Source organism: Anopheles maculipalpis, chromosome 3RL (genome assembly GCF_943734695.1).
Source record: "Anopheles maculipalpis chromosome 3RL, idAnoMacuDA_375_x, whole genome shotgun sequence".
Taxonomy (NCBI): domain Eukaryota; kingdom Metazoa; phylum Arthropoda; class Insecta; order Diptera; family Culicidae; genus Anopheles; species Anopheles maculipalpis.
Window position 1 is genome coordinate 29,178,909 of NC_064872.1, and position 21,575 is coordinate 29,200,483.

Here is a 21,575-nt window from a genome sequence, read left to right on the forward strand (position 1 = left end):
TACGTTAATAATCCAACTCGCGGTAGGGCCGCAAACCGGCAACCAAACTTACTTCCAATATCACCGCTCGAGCTCGAATCCGTAAAGCTGGGCGTTCCTTCAGTCCACGTTGGGGTCGATCCTTCGACCGATGCTAGAGCTCCCCGCGAGCCGTAATTGCTATTGGATGATGATTCGACTGCTAAATGACTTTCTAATCTTATTTCTGATATACTGTTGGCGTACGCTCGCGTTCGGTACATTCAATTGGAGGAGGGAGGGGATTTATTGTTTGCAAGTTTTTGCAAGGCACGAATTGAGCATATTAACGGAGGACAAAAGTACGTAAGGATGGAGCGGATCGTAAATGAAGGGGTTCATGGTGATGATGATGATGTTGACGGTTATATCATGCCCCCGCATTTTGTAGCAATAGCAGTGCGAACGCATTCCATACATACAACACATCGTTCCGATACGCGAGAAAGAGAGTGAGCGTGCAGTTTTAGAACATCATATCATGGTTTTTGGTGAGCATCGGGACGGTAGATCAACAGCACGGGAGTGTGGGAAGCAGCATTCGGAAGAATGAAGAAGGCAGGCAAAACATAGGCGCCAACAGAGGCGAGCAGACACGATATAGAAAGAGAAAATAAAAGAATCGAAAGAAAAAAGAAAATTAAAATTAGTCACTGTATATGTTTGTTGTGTTCATAGACCTATAGAAAAGGATGTACAGAAACTCTTATCGAAAATGGGACACGTCAAACTGTTGCTTCAGTGAGATGTTTTTTTATTCATTTAGGACGCCCAGACCGTACTGCTGAGAGGCTTTTGGTTGTATAAAAAAAATAATAACACTAGTAATTCGCAATTCTCTGAGTCCGACCGTCCTCTTTTACATAGGACTGAGTATCCAATATTCGGATAGTATAAGATCAAATTTGAAATACTATCAAAAGGCCGGTAGTCCACCATCCATCCAGAGGTAAGCTGACAGAGGCGCCAGGCTTAAAAGGCAGGATACGTGTTCAAATCACATCCGGACCGTTCCCCCGTAGTGATGAAGACTGACTATCCAACTACGTGGTATTAGCAAGTCTAGTAAGCCGGCCAATTAATGGGCCGACGTGATCTAGTAGGGCGTTAAGCTAAGAAGATACACGAATTTTATTCGTGTATTTTCGAATCGAATTAATTTTTAGGTGTCTCATTTTCGATGAGAACTGCTGTAATATGCTCGAGACGCAAGATGGTACGAACGCAAGTAGTAAATGCACATGCACGACAGAATAATGTTCATCACAGAGTACTTTCGCTTGTACCCGAGCAGGCAATCTAATGACAAATAATAAACAGGGCATGACAGGAAAGCGCAGTATGGTTAGTTCAATATGATTAGTAACAGTAAACAGAAATGTAAAGACAATGATAAAAGATAACAAGAAAATACATGCAACGAAAAATTTGTGTTTTTCAATTTATCCAAACAAAACCGTACAAAATGTTCCATGCCATGCCATGCGATTTATTATCTAGGTTTCCACAACATATTCTAATGGTCCAACGTTCCGATGGAAAGACAGACACCGCTTACGTCAATTCGAAGTCAATACCCAACGAACTAAACCGATGTTGCTCAAAAGTATAACTAATGTATTATACGGAAAGATCATGACGCTTTCGGAAGATTTGCAATCCTAAAGTTCCTGAAGATTCTGAGGTAAAGATAACAAATTGAGGGTGAACCTTTTTCCTAACCGATCGTTCCTAAAAAAACCTTCAGTAGCGAGCTGCGCATATTTCTAATGAATTAAAAAAAAACAATTAAATGACATATATTGCAGAAGTTTAGTTTTACGAAGAAATTTAATTATGCTCCATCATTTTTAAGCCATTTCTTGCTTTCCCGTTTCAAAAGCTTTCTCTAAGCTAGTCGAAGATGGTGTTCGGTTTAGTTCGTTGAGTCGGAAGGGACGATAACCAGGGAAAGAAGGGAGAAAACCATACACACGAATACACATACATTTTGGAAGGTGCATCGAGTTTAGAGACGCGACAAAGAGAGACACTCACAATATACGACAGGATAAAATATAAAAAAAAAAACGGGAAACACGGGAACATGGAGTCTAAAGAAAGGCACACACACGTGTCAACATGACGCAGACGGGGACCATCATAATATCAACACCGTACCGATGGGGGACATACCTTATTGAGTCTTCTTTGTAGTTATCACTGCGACAGGAAGTACTCCGCCGATCGACGGAGCCGCCGCCGCCGACACCATCGCCACCACCGTGACCGTTGCCTCCGATGCCGCTGGCGCCGGCACTTCCGATTCCGCTGCTGCTGCCCGTTTTATCATCCGACGAGTGTCGATGGCTACTGCTACCGTGCTCGGAGATGTCGTCAAAAGCGGGAGGAGGAGTGGAAGAACAGGAAGGAGATGTGCCTAGCCAGATACGAGATACGAAGCGTCTAAGTTGGTTTTTTTGTTTTTGTTTTCGATTTTGTTCTTTAAGTAGTCGTAGAAAGCTTAATTTGTGGTCGCATGTTGTATTTTAAACTAAACCACGGAATGGAAACAAAATAAATTCTTCATATTCTACAAAACGGAACAAAAGTAGTAGCAGCGTCACAGTATCTTGCTTTATCCTGCGATCATTCGACTACTTTCGATGGATTTGTTATCGACTCATAAGGGGTAAAAATAAAATCTGTACCAAAATGAATGATCGCTAATGACCTGCAACGGTAGTATTTACAAGCTAATTAATAATATCTTAACGTAATTCGCGGTACTTTCCCATTGCAAACACGCAGATGAGCATTTGTTTAAAAATAATATATCAGTAACAGAGGTTAATTGAGAATTTTGGCGCAAGGAACTCTATTCAATATTCCATTCAAGTTATCAAAAATTGTGTATAAATATCGTTCAATGCTCCTGAAACAAACGCCACGAATTTAGTTGAAGAACATTATGAGGTGCAAGGCGAAACATATACGACAAGACATGAGTAACTAGCAACTTATGCAACCGAATTAAAAAACAAATACTAAAAACAAAAACCACTCATAAAAAATGGTTATGCGGAGGAAAAATAACACAAAATCGTCGCAATACAATATGAATTTACTAAAAGTCTAATAGAAGATTTACAAAAAAGGGGAAGATAACCAATAGGCAAACCAAATCATCATCAGGATAAGATTTTACAACCATTTTTGTACCACAAGTGTAAGTAAAATTGGAAATTAAAATCAACCTGAACCTAATGATATCAGCGCGAACCGAAACCAAAATCACAACCAAGCTTACAAGCAACACACGTTCACGGTAAAGCTTGAAAAGTTCGGAACACAGACTTGGAAAAGATAGATTTAGCGAGCCAGCGAGGCAAGAGAGCGAGCGAAAGTAGGGATATTGGAGCGCGGTCTGAAATGACAGTTGAAAAAGATCAAGCGATTCTACAAAAGAGAGGGAGTTCTGGAGGTTTCAGGAACGGGTATACAGAGTGGACCACCCCAATGACTTCGCTTTCAAACAAACTCTCCTTCCAGACTAAACTGCTCCAGGTAGCTTTCCAGGTTGTGGTTTTCGTCCAACGGTAGCCCGATCCGTCGGATGATGGAAACTTTCTCCTCCTGCTGCAGGAACCGTACATCCTTGCCAGGTTTCGTTGATTCCAAGCCACAGTCTACGATACCTACGACCAGTCCATTACGGTGTGGCGTTTTAGGCTTTAAACGCGAGAGGAAGCTATCGTTGCGGCAAGGACCAACGAGACGTTCAGTCGTTACCGTTGGTTTGACGATCATATTACCGTGCTCCCGATGTAACGATCTCCTGGAAGGTATTCGATTCAAACGTTCCTCGTTTTGACGTATTTCTGCTTCGATTTCTTCAATCTTTCTTTGTATCTCATCCGGATTGATGCGCGACGATGGTGAGGGTTGCCGTTTTCCTTGCGTCACCGAACGCGTTAGTTTTGCTTTTGACGTACCAGTGCCTTGTATGGGTTGTGGTGTAGATTTTGCAACTGATTCTTCTTTTCTTACAATGCCACCATTAGGAATGGTTGATCGTATGGTTCGTGTTTTCCGTTCCATTGTAGAGTCGGGTGAAGTGTTAAACATTTCCCGACGTGCTTTAACAACATTTTTCAAGTTTGCTAACACCAACTGATCATTTTCGTGTGCGGTAAGATCGTTGTCCTTCTCCAATCGTTCGGCCATCGGTATAAAAGTCTGATCGTGGCCATCGTGTATCACAGCAGGACGAGTGTTATTATTTTCATCCTCAACTAGCGTCTCTTTAATGATTGGAATTGTCAATGGGAGCGTTCTTGTGGTACGAGGCATCATCGGTAACACAACTGGCGGATCTTTCGACCCACAGTGACTAGGAACTCTAGAGTACATAGATTCCGACCTAACTACAGTCGTCGCTGCAGTCCGCTCAAAGTTTCTTATCATTTGCTGTACCGACGAACCACTTCCATTACGGCTGGAAAGCCGTTCAAACGTTTTCGATACATCCTTCACATTGGATGGCACCGCTACGGAACTGGACAACGGTTTTCGCTTTACAGCAATAATTTTAGGTATCGTTACAGCAGCAGAAGCTTCCTGATCGCCACAATGCTGTGCTTTACCCACTGGTAGTGCTATTTCGCTACTCGCAAAATCATCCGACAGAATGTCCCCATTTTCCGACACACGAAAGTCGTTGCTACTGAGCCAACTGAGCACTTTGTTGGGCGATGGAACGAGCTGTAACTCGTCTGCATCATTCTCACGCAGCGGATCGAGCGCAGTGGAACGTGCCGAACGTGGTTGAGTCGAACAGTCCTTCCTGGCGTCCTTTTGTTCGGATCCTTCGCCGATTCCACCATGATTGCCAGGACCACGTGGAGACGAGCGTTGCCTCTTACCTGCGCGAATTGTGTTCGATTGTTTGTCAGAAGCGTGACGGCGTGAGATCGCTAACGAGAGCATATATCCTCACGATTGAGATGGAGACCAACGAGACGCCATTTTTGGCAGGATATTCCAATTTTAAAAATTTAGATATAACAGTACTTTCCATCGATATTCCGATTTTGCTTCTCGTTCGCCTCCTTCTAGTGAGGAACAAGTACTGGTTGTTTTTTACGGATGCTCTTTTTTTCGTACTTTGCTACATACAAACCAAGCAAACGAGGTCAAGGAAAAACAAATGCACTACCCTTATGTACGAACTAAGATTAGAATATTTAAAACTTTGATCGATAACGAATTTCATCATCAACAACAAAAAATAAAAAATGCCAAAGATAAAAATATTAAAAACAGAGCATTTAACAACACGACGATGCACTTTTTTTTTGGAGAATCGTGTGCTCTAAAATCGTTCCCTTACAATGAAATAAACTGAATGTCAAAAGACAAGAAAGTTTGAAAAAAAGTTTTTGCATGCTAATATTCGATGGATGGATTTGATAAAATTAAAACCAAAGTTTTCACACCCTCTTATCAGTCTCCTTCCGCAAGAAGTAAATCAAAACAGAATGCATAAAATAAAACGATCAAACAAGATCTAGGAAATATAAATACCGGGAGAAGATCTTACCACAACAATTTACTACAAAGTGCCACACAACGAAACAGAAACGACAACGAAAAATTGAAGAATCAAAATAAAATGAGCAACAGTTACAAATACAAACGTCTAGGAGACACACACACACAAACACACCTGCACTGGACCGTCCCCGGTGACCACTGGACTGGCTGGGTAGCGAACCGGATGTACCACCGGGCCGGCCCGATCCAGCCGTCTTGCTGAACTTTGGTGAACCGCGCGGTGGAACCGGTGGCGGAACGCTTTGCTTTACGACGGTCGTTTTCTTTTTAAGCGGTGGCATGTTGGTGGGCGTTACTGATGCATTACCACCGGCAGTACGTGTTGCACCGGTACCAGCACTACCAGCGGCCACCGTTTTGCCATTACCACCCACAGCACTGCTACTGGACGTGGTCGTGATCGTTGCCGCCGTATGCACACTCGAGGAAGTATCGACATCTACCGGGCACGTGGTGGCAAAACGCGTGGTTCAAAATCGTAACACAACATATTTACAGTGATCGTTTAGGTTAGTAGGGTTTGTTAATCCAAGCCGCAGAAATGTGGGAAAACGGACAGAGAAAATAGTTTTGTGTGTTAGCACAACGATTAGTACGGTTATTACTACAACATGGTGGAGAACAGTTTTTGATTGTACACTCCACAAATGACTTTTGAGTGTGTCCTCACATTATGGTTATATTGTTAGATCTTATGCAAGCGACACACAGCTTTTCTTATCGGTCAAGAATTGTTTGCATCGTGTCAGTTACCTGATTTGGGAGTCCCCGTAGTCTGTTGATTGAAATGCGTCTGTGTCGGGTTGAACTGTTGGTTCTGATGATGATGCTGATGGGAGCTGCCGGCTACGGCTGCACAGATCGCGCAAGTCCACAGAAGGGAAAACAAAAAAAAACACAATTAATTATCTACCGTAAACAATCGTGTATTACTACAAAGTGCACACACACTACTCGTTTTGCTTAGCTACTTATTCCAGATGCTTTTATAAAAATTTTAAAAGGACGCTCCACACAGGAAACGTCCCGACGAAAGAAAGATTAGAAGATATAAAAAAAAGATTGATAGTAAACATTAGAAGTGGAAAGAAACGTAAGATGATAGAGTACAAAGAAAGTACACGGACAGTGGAAGTATACCGTGACACTGAATCGATACACTGAGAAATAAGTGAGAAGAGTATGAAGGTGTAAAGAGAAGACTGACAGAGCACATTGAAACATTACCGGGACAGATAGTGTCCCGGGGAGCGGGTGGGGAAAAGAGAGTTAATGAAGATACACGAAATACAAAAATGTCAAGGGACAGACAGACAGACAGAGCTTCAGAATGTGAAAGATAGCTTGGTGAACGAAGAGACACTTATCACGGGAAACAGAACGGGGGTGTGTTGCGCATAATGTGAAAAGAAAAACACGGTCAATATACGAGTAGGCGTATTGAAAGAAGGTAGAGGAAATTCCTGGCACTTTTCGCTCATGCTTGAAACAAATGGTGTAACTAATAAGTTTTTTAAAAAAATTAACCCAAAAACGGATGCTTAATCGCGTTTAACTATTGCGACAGAGACGCGCAGGCGCTAAAGAAGGCGGTTTACGGTTTTAGTTTTGTTTTTTTTTTTTTAATTCGGGAGAAGGAAATTTTAATCAATGCTTCTGCTTAAATCAGCCATGATATTGCGATGCATTTGAAGATGAGCGAAACAATAATGAGATATAAAAGTAGCCATGATGAATATGGGGGGAGGAGGACACAGGGCGAGATACAGTGTTTTATGTGTCCGTGCAGACACTCCATCGCATAGCACCACTTCTACAAACGCAAGATTCACTTCTCTTCTTGCCAAATTTATTTTTTGATTGGTTTTCAATCGAGTTTTACCCTAACAGTAATCTGAGGACTTTGAACGTGAATGTATATTTCGAAAAGGAGGAACCCCTTGCCATGAAGCTATCTTTTTTTCTTGAATATAAAGTTTGCTCCTCACGTTGAATCTTTGTTCTCATCATCAAGATCTGTCCTTAAAGTTATATGAACTTCTTCAACTATGAACTAATGATGGGTAAAATGCTGTTTGGATCGGAATCGATTCCGGATAGTAGGTACGAAATTGGTTCTTGAATTGGAACCAGTTCCAGAATCGTGACTGGATTTGGTTCCGGAATCGCAAACGGTTGCGGAATCAGAATCTTAATCTGAATTGGTTCCGAAGTGCTAGAACCGTTTCCGGAATCGCTTCTAGCAATCGGAGTAAGTTCTAAGAAACGGAATGGAATCCGTAATCGGTTCTGCGAATCGAAATCTGTTCTGGAATTGGTTACGAAGTCAATTTTAGTAATTGTAATAATCAACAATCAATAATCAGTAATCTGTAATAATCAGTAATCTGTAATAATCAGTAATCTGTAATAATCAGTAATCTGTAATAATCAGTAACCGGTCTTCAAACGGCAGGACCGGGGTTCAAATCCCATCCGGACCGTCCCCTCGTAGTTGAGGTCTGACTAACCTACCAACTACGTGCTATCAGCAGTCTAGTAAGCCATTTCGATGGCCGGCATGACCTCAGAGGTCGTTAAGCCAAGAAGAAAAATAATAATCAGTAATTGGTTCAGGGAATCGGTTGCTGAACCAAAAATGATTCCGAAAACAAAATCGGCATCAGAACCGATTGCGAACACGGAATCCGAACCAGGCAGTTTCGACTACGAGTACCTATCAGTACAATGAACATTCGTCTTATGAAGTATAGATATGAAGTTGAAAGTCCATCTTGACTAAGAAGCTCTGCTTTCACCTTGGAGCTCTGTCCCTAACAGCTCTATTCTAACTCTTGAAAAAGTTGAAAAGTTAACCATCACGTGTAGCTGTAGCTTAACTTAGAATTTATCTTCTCAAAAGTAGTTTTGTTTAAAATGAAGCTATTAATCGACAGGTCTAACCCCTCATATGTTATAAAACACCTACTTTCTTTTCTTAAAAACATAATTTAACATAAATTCATAAACGCTGATTTCAACTACATTTCTATCCATCAAAATAAAACATTTGGCAGTAGCAGCAGAAAATCTTGAGAAAGGAGAAATGTTGTGTTGATATTTCAAGTTGATCTGCGACACTCTGCAAAAGGGTGTACAGAGACAATTGAACCACACACACATACAATTATTTCGCAGGGGAAAACAGGGTGTTGAACGTAATCGTTCAAAGTACAACCTCTTCAAAAGAACCGTTCAACGATCTACACGTAACGATTGCCTAACTTTGTCACAAAACAAAACACAAATGAAGGATATACACGCAGGGTTACACACGCGAGTACAACATAATAACGATGTATCGACAACATGGACGGATAGACGGTAAACGAACACTACTATGAACCAAAATGCGAAATAAGACTTACAAATGCGCCATAAAACAGGGACAAAAACTTATAATTCAAACCAAAAAATAAATAAAATAAAACAACATAAAAAAAAACAGATCATATAAGCTAGGCCATAACTTGGGCAGTGAAATAAAATAAGAGCAAGTGAAAAACGATAAACCGTTGTAAACCCAGCATAAGTCCCTTTCTAAAAGGTTAAAACAAAAACTTAAAACTAAATTCAAAAACAAAGGGTAAACACTTACGTTGACTATCTGTTTCTTCATTTTTTGCTCTCTGTGCGGCTTTCGATAAACTTTTTCTCTTGGATGGTGAATGTTTTAGCGCTTTACAGATGGAAGTTTAATATAGGTTTTTTTTTGTTTCATTGGTTTGCATTTGAGCCCGCATAAAATAGAACCAATAAATAAGCGCAACAAACAAGAGAGGCACACGGGCGTTGTTTCGGTTTTTGGATGGAGAAGAAGTAGTAGAAGATGGCGTAAGGTAGTAGTAGTAGTAGTAGTGGTGGTGATGGTGGTTCGAAGGGTGGTTGGTAGTTCGTCAGGTGGTGGTGGTGGTGGTGGTTGAGAAGAACACACGGGTTCGATTGAGATTGGAGAAGGTAAAGAAAACCAAAAAAGAAAAAAATAGAAAGAAAGAGAGAAAAACAAACAATACGATCAAGTAGTTGTTTTAACGTTTCGTCGAATATCATATGTGCTTATAATAGATTAGGAGCCACGCTTCTTCACCACGTCTGATGGCAGCAAGTGGGTCATAATGGTTGGAGAAACGAGTTAAGTTTACACAGTAGCACTAAAGAAAAGTGGTGGTTTAGCGGCAGTCATATAGTAATCCGAAAGCAACACAAATAATTCACTTCCTGAGCTAATGGATCCAAAATTAAATTCAAACAATGTTCTTTGCATAGAAAAAAATCAAACGTTTGTAATGTATGTAACAAATATCACTCCGGTTGGGTGGGTTAAAACATCATACTGTACAAATCAAAACATAAATTCAAATCGTAAAGCTATTCATATTTAGAAATGGTAAGGGTAAGGAAAAGATAAACCGTTTTCAAATGGTGTTTTGGAAATTCAGCAAAGTAAGATACAAAAAAAATCGTACAGTTTTGTCTCGATGGTACTTTACATCTTCTTAATGGATGCAACGCAAGATTGAAAAAAAAAAACCATTACTGCTCAAGTAACACTTGATAGTGCTTTATCAAAAAACAAAATTAGCAAATGTGAAGTAAAGAATAGAACAATGGATGGATTTTTTAGGGCTACAAAGGAACTGGAAAAGGGTTTAAGCGAAGAAGGCAAAGCTTAATTTTTGGCACAGATATTTCAATAATGAAGCAGCTAGAGAATCAGTCATTACCGTTCCAAATAGTAATGCTGAGTGCAAGAGAAATAAAGCATTTCTATCATAAAGATAATGTATAAAAATCATTTAAGTTAACCAAAATGCGAAACATGATGCCCATGAGATATTGGCATTTGTGTATAAGTGTTTTCATAAAGAAATAATAAATTACAAAATCAATCTTTTTCTCTAGACGCTATAGCTATACCTTATTAATAAACATATAGAAAGCATCAATATATGGTTTAAAAATATGGACAGTAACATAAAAGAAACACACACACACACGATTATGTTTTTGGATGCAAGAAAAAATATAACACACACCAAAAAGGCCTTGGAAATACAACACACACACACAGCAATCGAATTTGCAAACAACGAAGTAAGGAAATTACTTTAAAAAAATTGGTTATGTTTAACGAAACGTGTACTTTCACATTCCCATTCGCATTCATATTCCTGTTGATAAGAACACTACCAGAAGGAAAAACATTTACTAATATGAAGAAAGTAAATAATATCAGTAGGGCAACATTTCCAGCAAAACGATAGAGAGCAGAGCAGATTGTTGGAGCAGAACACAAAAATTTATAAAGTCAAAAATGGCAGAAAAAAACATTAGAATTAGCATAAGAAACCCCAAGCATTAGAGATTTTTTATTAACTACGGAAAGCAAACGAGCAAAAGCGAAACAGAAAAAAAGAGTCACTCTCGGTTACAGAGCCAGAGCCAGAGAGGGGGGGAAAAGATCAACACAAATCAAAAACAAAATGATTAACACGTAACAAACAACAAGGAGAATGATGTTAGATTACCTATGTAGCTGGTGACCAACGTGCGAAATTTTCTATGATTGCCCTTGATCTCAGGCAGATCCACTGGTGTGTATATTTATATATTTTTTTAAACGTAAATTGTATTGAAGATTGGTTGTTTTGTTGGTAATAAATATTAATTTGTAAGAGAATTTTTTTTTTGAGTTTGTACATTTCATTTGATATGGGCGTACAGTCACGAGGACGGGTTTTTGTACAGTTAATCAATATTTTCGGATTTTTTTTTTGGTTTTTTGTTGGAACAGTTTTAGCGTTGTATGAAATTGCATGTTTGCATTACACAATATGTAAGAAAAAAGAGAAAGAGAGAGAGAGAAAGATAAGAGAACAAGAAGCAAGAAATATAGATCAGAGATTTGATATACATCATCGTAATGATAACGTAGGCAATAAACAGTAAATTGTATGAGCTTTCCTTTCTCTATTTGTTTTTGTGTACCAGCCAGTGTGTTGGGTGTTTGTGTGCATTTTTTTTTTTTAGTTTCGTTAGTAACCGCGCTCCACAATAGTACAGAGAGTGAGAAAAAGGATTGACAAAACATATAGAAAAAATATCTGCAAAACCCCACAACCAAAACTCCCCCAAAAAACGGAGCATCTCATGTACGTAAAACGGCACAATTTGCACTACCTTTCCCAGTATTTGGTGTGGTATCAAGTAACGACTATAGACGGGTTTTACATTTCTAAGTATTAAATGAATGAGAGTTCGGTGTACAAAACGAACGTAGAGACACGCAAAAACACAATCAACATGAAATACAAGTAAGAGAGTTAGCATTATACAAGCTAATTCACAGCTAATGATTTCACTTTCTGTCGAAGAACGTTCAACCGCAGTTAACAAAGTTTGCTCGGCGGAGAGATGGTTTTTAGATAAGTATTGTACATTCCATACATACTGCAGCCGCTACTGAGGGTGGGTTTTGATGTTTCAAAATTAGATGGACACTCACAGACACAAAAAAGAAAAACAAAAAACTATTAGATTGCACAAATATGCAGAATATGTAGTTCTTCGGTTGCGCTGCTTTCCGAAAAAGAAGTATAGAGTTTAGTATGAGTTTAAGAAAACAGTTTTCCCTGCTCCGGAAACAGTGTACAATGCTACCAACGTTAACGTAAGTACTCATATATTAGCGTATTAACTCAGGCGCACGGGGAATGTTTGTGAAATGTCTCTTTTTGTTGTTGATTGGTTGGTTTTAAAAGGCGTAAAAAAGAGCACAACGGTTTCCTTCAAATCTTGTAATGTTTTTTTTCTTCTGTTCATTCCTTTTGCCTTTCGGTACTGATTCGGTATAGCTGTCGTTACTTACGTGAAGGAATTTTCTTAAAAACAGTTTTGGCCATGAACTCCTGAAAGCGTTGTGCATAGAAAGAAGGCCGATGCACCGACACGGTATCCTGAAAAATAAAGTTCATTATTATATAAACATCCTAAAATAAGCTTCGCGTAACAATACTTACACCGTCGTGTATAATACTTTTCCACGTGTGCTCCAGCTTTTTCCTTAACCGATACGACTGCAAAATATCGATGATACCGATGAACAGTAATAGCCGTTCGCCCTTCTCACTGCGTGCAGGTATTCCACCGGGACTGTGTCAACCGAACGCAAGAACAAGAGAAAATGGTTCACAACAGTTAATCATACCTGTCTGGGGTGAAATGATACACCATAGAATACTCACGGGACATCGTCCTCCTCATCGATCGGTTCACTTTCAGCCTGAATACTTTCCATTGCTGTCGAATGCGCAACAAGCCTTTGCCGGTTGATAGACCTGGGGGAACGATGAACAGTAGCCGGAGAAAGAATGTGTTAGGTAATCCATTTTGAGCATTAGAAACGTTTATACCAAACCCCGCAGCGCATTGAAATGGGGCAAAATACACGCTGAAATACAAACAAAATTAAACCCGCTCTGTTTTGCTACACTTCCGGCTGTTTGATACAGCTTTGAAATAAACGCTTTTCTCCATTTCCTTAATTCTATACATTCCAACCATGTGAGTAGTGTCAGGTAAGGTAAATCAATATCGTTCCCCACACGGTTGCAACTTAAACAGCGCAAATCATTTTTCAAAACTGTTCAATATCCTTGTTCTTTGCCACACGCATTAAAGTACCAGGCGTCTCCATCACTTTTGTTTTGCACTACCAGGCGTCTCCATTAAATTAGAGGTGTTGAGAGGAAAAAGTGTTTACGAAACGGAACTGATACGAATGGATAATTTCTAATGCTAAATTTGTACTGTCCACACATCGATGGGTCATCATACCTAATCAGCATCTTTCCATAGGTGGTGTGTCTGTGTACCGATAAAAAACAATCCATTATACCGTCAGGAAGATGGAAATTGGGAGAAGAATAAGAACGTACAAGGTGCAACCCCTGTCAGTTAGTATTTCGTTACGTTAATTATTGTTATCGTTTTTTACAACTCTAATCGGCCATTGTGATACAAAACACGTTTCCAGATTCGTGCTACATCTAACAGAAAAAAGTTTGAATTGAAACAGCTAGTAGAATAACAATCGCTTTATTGATGGTTTTTTTGAAAAACATGAAAATGAATCGGCAAAGGAATGTAATTTGGTTTTATGTTGTTGGTTTTTTTCTTCTCTTGACTTTACACAACATATTTCGCTGAAGTGTATCTGTAGAACAAAAAGGCCAATCCCGATGAAATGGACAACAAAATTAAGACGAACAAACAAATATGCAGGAAACGAAAGATGGAAGGGATATATCACAACAAGGTATTTTGTTTTATAAATAAATGATAGGATTGTACATTGCAGTATCGGTCATTATACAGAAGGTTCGGGAGAGAAAAACGAAACAAAAGCCAAACACAGCTATGGAAATGGCACATGGGGGGGTATTCAGATGCGATGCAAATATCCTGTGAACTCAAGACATCAAGTGCAGGTGGTGGTTGTTGTTCAGTTGATTATTTGTAAGTGTAAGTATGTGAAGAGATTTTTTTTGCTGCGAAGATTGCATTTTACTCTTCTACACACATTAATACAATCCTATCAGCGATTTCATCATAACATCAAGGTAAAAATGTATTGCACTATAATTCAAACGCAAAAAGTTGACAATTTTTTAAACATCATTTTATGTTTCGATATTATTATTTGGTACTGATTTTTGTCAATAGATATAATCCATAAAATTTAATATGTTATCACTTTAAATTATTACCAATCCATTTCAAGATTTAATTTAATGTAGCCCAGTTTTTCCAGAATAATATCTCCTCGAGATGTAAAAAAAAAAACCGGTGTCCAAATAAGAAAGTTCAGTTACCTAATAGGGGCGGCCCGATGGTGTTCAAACGGCAGGACCGTCCCCCTGTAGTGTGGCCTGACTATCCAACTGCTTGGTATCGGCAGTCTAGTAAGCCATTAGATGGCCGGCTTAACCTAGAAGGTCGTTAAGCCAAGAAGTTGAGTAATAGTTGAGTAATAATCAACTGCTGAATTACTTTAAAAAAATTGTTTACCCATTCTAATAAAAGTAAAATATTTAGCAAGCTTTAATTACATTTCATTCAAGGTGACATTTTTTTTCTGTAAATCGATTGGAAGTACCATGATGTGTTCCTGTATTGTGTTCAATTGGAAGTGTAGGTGCAAAACATTCTACTATTCTATACATAAATAGCAAAACAAATCTTCCTAAAAACTAACGAAAATTATTATTATTATTACAGTTTTTTAATGTCAAATTAGGTAAAATGTAGAAATTGCAACAAAAATCTCGTAAAAGTAATATGTTGACATGTATTGTCACACTCTACGTATAAAAGACTCTTTGATTGACAAAATTGACTCCATTTAAAATCCAATTTGTGACAATTTTCAAAACAATAACCTCATGCTAAGGATTAATTTGAAACGCGATTAATGCAAAAAAAAACAATTATAACGTTCAATACGAGTATTCCAGCTTGCGGTAAACGTCATTTACAAAAATGAACAAAATTCAAATTGATTGTAAAGCTTGATTAAAAACAGCCTCTAAAAGCTATTGAAAAAAAAATTTTCTTTGCGAATTGACTGCATAGTGCCGAGAAAGCAATACAATTTTTGAAGTGTAGTACATATGTACAAAAAAACTCTACAATCTCAGCACAGCGGTGCAGAAAGAAAACAATAATAAACTAATAGCAACATCAGCTGGAGCACGGCAGCAAAACCATAAAACACGCACGCCAAAATGTTTGCGACTAACGCTTTATCTCATTCTGATCCGAATTGGTCTGCCTTTTTTTTTTCGCAAGCAAGTAAACATGCAGATACACGTTTATACAAAACAAAGCAAAAAGATTCATCGATCTTACCTGCTCCTGTTTAGGGCTGTTGTTCGCTGTTCTTCCCGTTCCTGTACCATATACTGATCCGCTTCCGGTGCATCTTCGTAGTCCGATTCACCTTCGGAACGTGCCTTGGCCGCCGCCTCCTGCTTTTCCTTTACCGCTAGGTCGAGATTGTGAATGCCAACGAGCAGCGAGTAGTCCATAATTTTAAAAGACTCAAGCACCCGACAGTCCCGCTGGATCGTTTTGATCAGTGCACTGTAAGTCTCCGCCTCCAGAAACAACCCATTCGGGTGATGCTCCATAAAATCTAGATCCTTGTACGTGGGCGATGATTTCGAGCGTTCCGCTTTGTTAGCCTAAAAGCAGTGGAAATGAAAACTTTAACATGCTGTTTCTTCGCTTACGTTTGAACACCATCGGTTAAATCTCCCATACCTTCCGTTTGTACGTCGAACCCTTGAGATCGTATTTGAGGTGCATCTTTACGTAAGAGGGAAGCAAGTTGTTCATAGCGACTAATCGAACGTTTTTACTATTGCACTGGTAGCAGTACAGGCCGAAAAACTTCGGTAACAGCGTGCGGGGATTTTGATTTAGATTCATATAGTACCTGGGTGAAGAGAAGAAAGATATTCAATAGCATCATTCAAAAGCTTAACTCTCTCTTAACTTTTCGTTGGGCTCGTTTGTTGGCATTTATTCTTACCCTGGTAACAGTTTCTGCAAAAACTCTCCCTCCTTGTGTTGCACAGTTTTAATGATAAACTCATCGTCATCCGTCAGATAGAAGATCGAACCGGACGCACCCGGATTCGACAGTTCCCGCAGCGGGGCTGAACACATAGACATCTGTAACGGAAAAGGCAACCATTAGTACAACAATCAGCATACATTTTGGACACGCGCCAAATGGCATCATGGGATCATGGCAAAACGTACCATAAAATCGTCCGGCTGTATGCCGAACAGGTCGCGAAAGTACCGAAACGCAATTGGAGCGTAAATTTTAAACTTAAACTCGCTGTAGTGGTGCGCGGGTGTCATACTGGAACCTTCCGGTGGGAAGGATATCGTTTCCAGCTCCCAGAAGTCCATCATCAGCAGATCGCGCCGTGGTTTCGATGCCAAGCTGCCAACCGTATGCTGGATGCCGAGCTGAATCGAACCCATAATCGTGGTGGTTTGGATTTTCTTGTACGTAATTTCGCCCCCCTCGCCGACCCGCCGATGACCGATCTTGCGCTCCTTGTCCGACTTTGGCCGGTGGGGCCGCGGAGCCAGTGACTGTTCGCCGGACATCTGTATAAGGAAAAAATGGAGAAAAAAAAGTTAGATTAAATTGCTTCATTAGTAGAGCAAAACTAGGTTTAAGCGAGTAGAAATAAATCTTAAAATCGTTACTTGATTTTTGCATAATGGAGTAGTTTAGAACCGAATAAAATCCGTCTAAAATGGCACGATGGCAATTTAGGGTTTTATTTGAATCGAATTGTACTTAGTTTTTGGGATCATAATGTCAATTCAATTTTATCGATAAATGTTTCTCTGCTTCGAATGGTTTATTAGACATGCTTATATCACATAGATGGATAGCCAGTCCTCATTATGTGGGAACGATCCTGATTGGGTTTGAACCCCGGTTTTGCCTTATCAAAACCAGCGCCGTTGTCGCCTCATTACCGCCCCACCCTTAGATAGTTTAAGAGGTATAAATCAACAAGCAATGCATATAAATATTTGCTTTGAACCATTACAATATACATTTTTCGCAATGCATGCTCGTGTTCGTCAGGTACTGGGCGCCTCCTTCATCGGAAGGATAGTACACATAGCTTTAAGTGTGTCCGTCAAATAGCCATCCAAATCGCCTTAAGGCATTCAAGAGTTTATCTTTCAACTACATTAAGATTTCGAAATTCCTCCCTTACATATCCCAAAAAAAAAGAGACACATTCTGGACGACATTTAATAATTTGACGCTAGTATTAAAAAGCAAAAGGTAAAAGTTTTTCATATCATAAAAAGCTTAAAAAAGGGATGTATGGATTATTCAATAGTGTTGACCGTCCCGTACCTACCATGGGAACACGAAAGAACATGTGTCGTCCGCTTGCTAACGAACAGTAGGTAGGCGAACATCTGGCACATTTTAAAATGTCCTTGAAGGGACCACCAAGAAACAACCAGTATCTTGCATAACGAGAGGCGTCTTACAAACGTCCTGCCAGGAGGTGAAGGCATCAGCAAGCAAGCCATTCAAATGAATTTGTGCCAAACGGTGCAGGAACGGGACAACAATCTCGGGACGACAACCATTTAACTTTTCCTCTGTCTTCATACAGGGGGTTTTTCTCTCTCTCTCTCCTTCTAACTAAACGTGTTACATTTTCTTACGCAGCTGACGACATAAGAGTGGGGGGGGGGGGGGGGGGGGGGAAGAAAACTTTAAGCAGGATTACGGTTTTATCGTACGACAATCTAGCTGCGACGCAAACTAATACCTATTCACGGAAGCCCGTGAGGACATGTGCAGGCGAGCATAATGAGGCTGGTGAAAGTAGACAATCGTAGCAGTAGTAATACAATTATTTGAAACGCCCTTTTGCTGTGCGACGAGGGACGACGTTCTGACGAGGAAAACCCCGATAAAAAAAAACAAGCAACCGTTTTGAATAAGTATTTCTTGCCAATTTGCAAATGAACATGAAGCGCGTGGAGAAGCATACGCAAAAATTAAATTTAATTCTATGATATTGAGGAAATTTTTTCAATTATTGTATGAATGTGTATTGTGTAACTGTTTACCCCCGGAAACCCATTTGTATTGTCTGAACAGAGTGCAAAACAAAAAACACAATTCATTTACTGGTTGATTGATGCTACTTTTGCAAAGATAAAACGAATATGCCAATTTACGTAAAGCATTCCGGTCACCAATAGCCAGCACGTGAAGCTTGCAAACGATTCGGTTGTCTTTTAATTGACGCTTTTTTGTGATTGGAATTTAGATTCATCAAGTCATTTTTTTACATCAGTTTCCTTTTCCTTCCAACACTCTCGCGCCAATAACCGTCACGATGACGATGCGCCGACTGTAGCGTACTGATAAGTTAGCTTCAATTCACTTTATCGAAATGCAGATTACATTAATTGAGCTCGACCGAGAGCAAAGGCTAGCGGCGTGTTGCTGGTCAGTTTGGTTGAGGTAGCGGGCAAACAATTGTGCGTTATGAATAGGCAATTTATGCTGCAACTTTACACTGCTCCATAGCAACTGCCCACTGCATCGACCGGCTTTCTTTGGGCCGGTTGTTGATGCTATTTAAGAAAAGTGGACGCTACCTTTACCTACCGCTCGGTTATCGCATGCTAACGATACTATGGGACGGTGTGTATGTGGCATATGGCCTGCAGCAGTGGGTGTGGAGCAAATTTAAACATCAAAGCACCTGATGAATAATGCAAAGGAAGCAGCCGGTGGGCACACGTGCACGCGACTCGCCAACAATGTGTGCTGGAACAAAAATATAGTTGCGGCGATGATGCTGTTTTTGATTCTTGCAGCTTTGCTCTGTCTGTTTAATGTTTCGATAAGCATAATTGCTTTCCGGTGAAACAGTTATGCACAGACATACGTAAAAACATACAAACATATACAATATTTGTTGTTTGGTAGGGTAAACGTTTGTTAAGAATTGAGACGATCATCGCGAATTGCGTGTGTTGCGTTTTCAAAGTTGACGGACAGAGGGCCATCTTTATCCATAAAATTGTGTTGTATATATTTTTTTTGTTCACTGGGCGTTCAAGTAGGGTAACTGTACCAGATTTTGGCAGGTTAGCAAAATAAGCATATTTATGAAAAAAAAAACTCGTAACACAAATAGTCTTTTGACTGCTTCTTAACATAAACACTAATGTTTCTTCGTAAAATACAATTTTTGGATAAATCGCTGATCAATAAAATGGTCCAAAAATTTATTCAAAGCTCATTTAGATTTAAAAACCTCGATAAATAATTTAGTTTTCATTTTTGAGACTGCCAAAAATAGATTATTAATAAATGTGCATTTTTAACAGCTCAATTCTTTGAGATTTCTTCTTTTTATTGTGTTATTTCACAGTGATTTTCAAGAGACGTCAAAATATGCCCGTTTGAGATGAAAATAAGCAATAAAAAACGAAATATTTAACCACTTCTGGTCAAAAACTTTAACTAAACAAGAGTTGAAAAACGTTTTAAATATTTTTTTCTTCTAATAAATTACAGCTTTTATAATGTTTCAAAACCTTTACTCGCATAGCCGAAAATAAGAACACAGCCTCATTTTTACGAATATTTTTCTAAAAATCGATTTCCAACCGATACATACCAAATACATTGAAACATTCTTCGATACTTTAACAATCGATTTAATAATACTTTCTACCAAAATAATTGATATAAATAAGAGTTTTCGTAGCGTTTGCCGAACGGCTGCTTTAGCCTGTCGAAAACTGGTAACAGTTACCGTGTAAGTTTTGAAAAAAGCATCGTTTAAAGATATTGTTCTGGTGTGTTAATAATCATTAATAATCATTAGTCCAGGTCTTCATATGGCAGTTTCCCCGAAGTGAGGACTGACAATCCAACTACGTGGTATCATCAAATCTAGTAAACCATTACATGGCTGACGAGAACCGGAAGGTCGTTAAGCCAAGAAGTTTTATTTTGTTTCATAAAATAATTTCTAACAAATTTTGTATAATATAAAGCAAAATATTGTGGACATGAAACAGCCCCATAATTAAAGCGACAGAATAAATTATTATTGCATCAAACCATTAACAGATGAAACACCAAGTCACAATGTCAGGAGCTTAGACTACCGGTACGGATTACCGACAAATCAAATAAACCGCCCCGCATCGATAGTGAATTCTCAATTTTATGACAATTACTCCCGTACTGGGTAGTCTGTTTATTTTATCGATAGTACGTGTACACCTAGAATCGAACGGCTCTCGGCCACTATCTATCCTCTCCGGGGCTTTGAATTCAGTGCAAATCAGTTAATAAAACACGTTTCAAGACTAGTGACAGTGGCATCATAATAGTTAGCCAATAACTGGCCACCAACGTCCTGTGTTGCAACAAACGCAAAGTAAACGATTTTATGTCGATTTCAGTGCTGTCCGTTCGTGGACAACACAGCAACAGTAAGCCCATAACGTCGACGAGTACTATCGGTCGGTCCAGCGTAGTAGTATGAACTAACCATAACGTCATAATCGATTCAACAATCTACATCCCCACAATCCCACAATCCCACCCGGGAAGAATCAACAGGACCAGCAAAAAAAAAAAAAAAAGCACGAAAGCACTTTTCCCGTACAATCCGGGGAGGCAAGAGTTGTGTAGGCAAACAGCATTCACCCACACAAAAATAGACCAGAAGGTGTCTGGTTTGGGGGGTGGGTGGATCCCGAAAGCAAGCAAACCAAAACAACTACAAACCCAGACCTAAATAAATATTGCATGACCATCGACTAGCAAAGAGCAGCATAAATGAAATTCGCCATCACTACTAGCATAAACCAACAAGTGGTTTACAATGAGGCCCAGAAATGCTCTATAGTGCGCTGTTCGAGTATGCACGTAAGTAGCATTCGTAACGAGCATTGGGTTGATGATGAATTATTGCCAACCTCCGTACCGACTGTCGTCGGGTTCGAGCGTCCTCGGGAGATTAAATTGAAATTTCATTTAGGTAAATTTCGAGTGCTCCAACATTTCGGAAGCCTCTAATTCTGCCCAGGAGTAGGTGTTGGTCGACACAATTGATGTTTAAGTATATCGGGATTTTGAGTACAAAAATGTTTCATTCGATAGAATTCTTTCACAAACTTCCACAGTGAAAAACAAAACCTCACTTGAAGCATCTGTGTGTTTTTTTTTTGGATGGTTTGCCAAATAAATTTTCCCACGCAGTTGAGAAACAACCAGTCTAGCGTCGAGCGTCGTGGGGGAATCGTCAGGTGTGTGCATGCAAGCG

The 21,575-nt window shown here is 39.5% G+C and overlaps 1 protein-coding gene across 2 annotated transcripts in view; it reads right to left on the reverse strand.

Annotated features, from left to right (window-relative positions):
* Window positions 1-21,575, reverse strand: part of LOC126563934 (uncharacterized) — a 43,061-nt gene that overhangs the window by 773 nt on the left and 20,713 nt on the right. The window contains exons 3-16 of one of the 2 annotated variants that reach the window (XM_050220795.1): window positions 16,480-16,839; window positions 16,247-16,389; window positions 15,976-16,150; window positions 15,562-15,896; window positions 13,489-13,518; window positions 12,897-12,989; window positions 12,672-12,804; window positions 12,521-12,608; window positions 11,181-11,243; window positions 9,251-9,331; window positions 6,367-6,465; window positions 5,726-6,052; window positions 2,194-2,437; window positions 53-213 (exon numbers count right to left, since the gene is read on the reverse strand). In XM_050220795.1, coding sequence (XP_050076752.1) covers window positions 53-213; window positions 2,194-2,437; window positions 5,726-6,052; window positions 6,367-6,465; window positions 9,251-9,331; window positions 11,181-11,243; window positions 12,521-12,608; window positions 12,672-12,804; window positions 12,897-12,989; window positions 13,489-13,518; window positions 15,562-15,896; window positions 15,976-16,150; window positions 16,247-16,389; window positions 16,480-16,839 — 2,332 coding nt within the window. Of the gene's footprint in view, window positions 1-52; window positions 214-2,193; window positions 2,438-3,528; window positions 4,923-5,725; window positions 6,053-6,366; window positions 6,466-9,250; window positions 9,332-11,180; window positions 11,244-12,520; window positions 12,609-12,671; window positions 12,805-12,896; window positions 12,990-13,488; window positions 13,519-15,561; window positions 15,897-15,975; window positions 16,151-16,246; window positions 16,390-16,479; window positions 16,840-21,575 lie in introns of those variants that run through there. The other variant, XM_050220794.1, reaches the window with a different exon arrangement.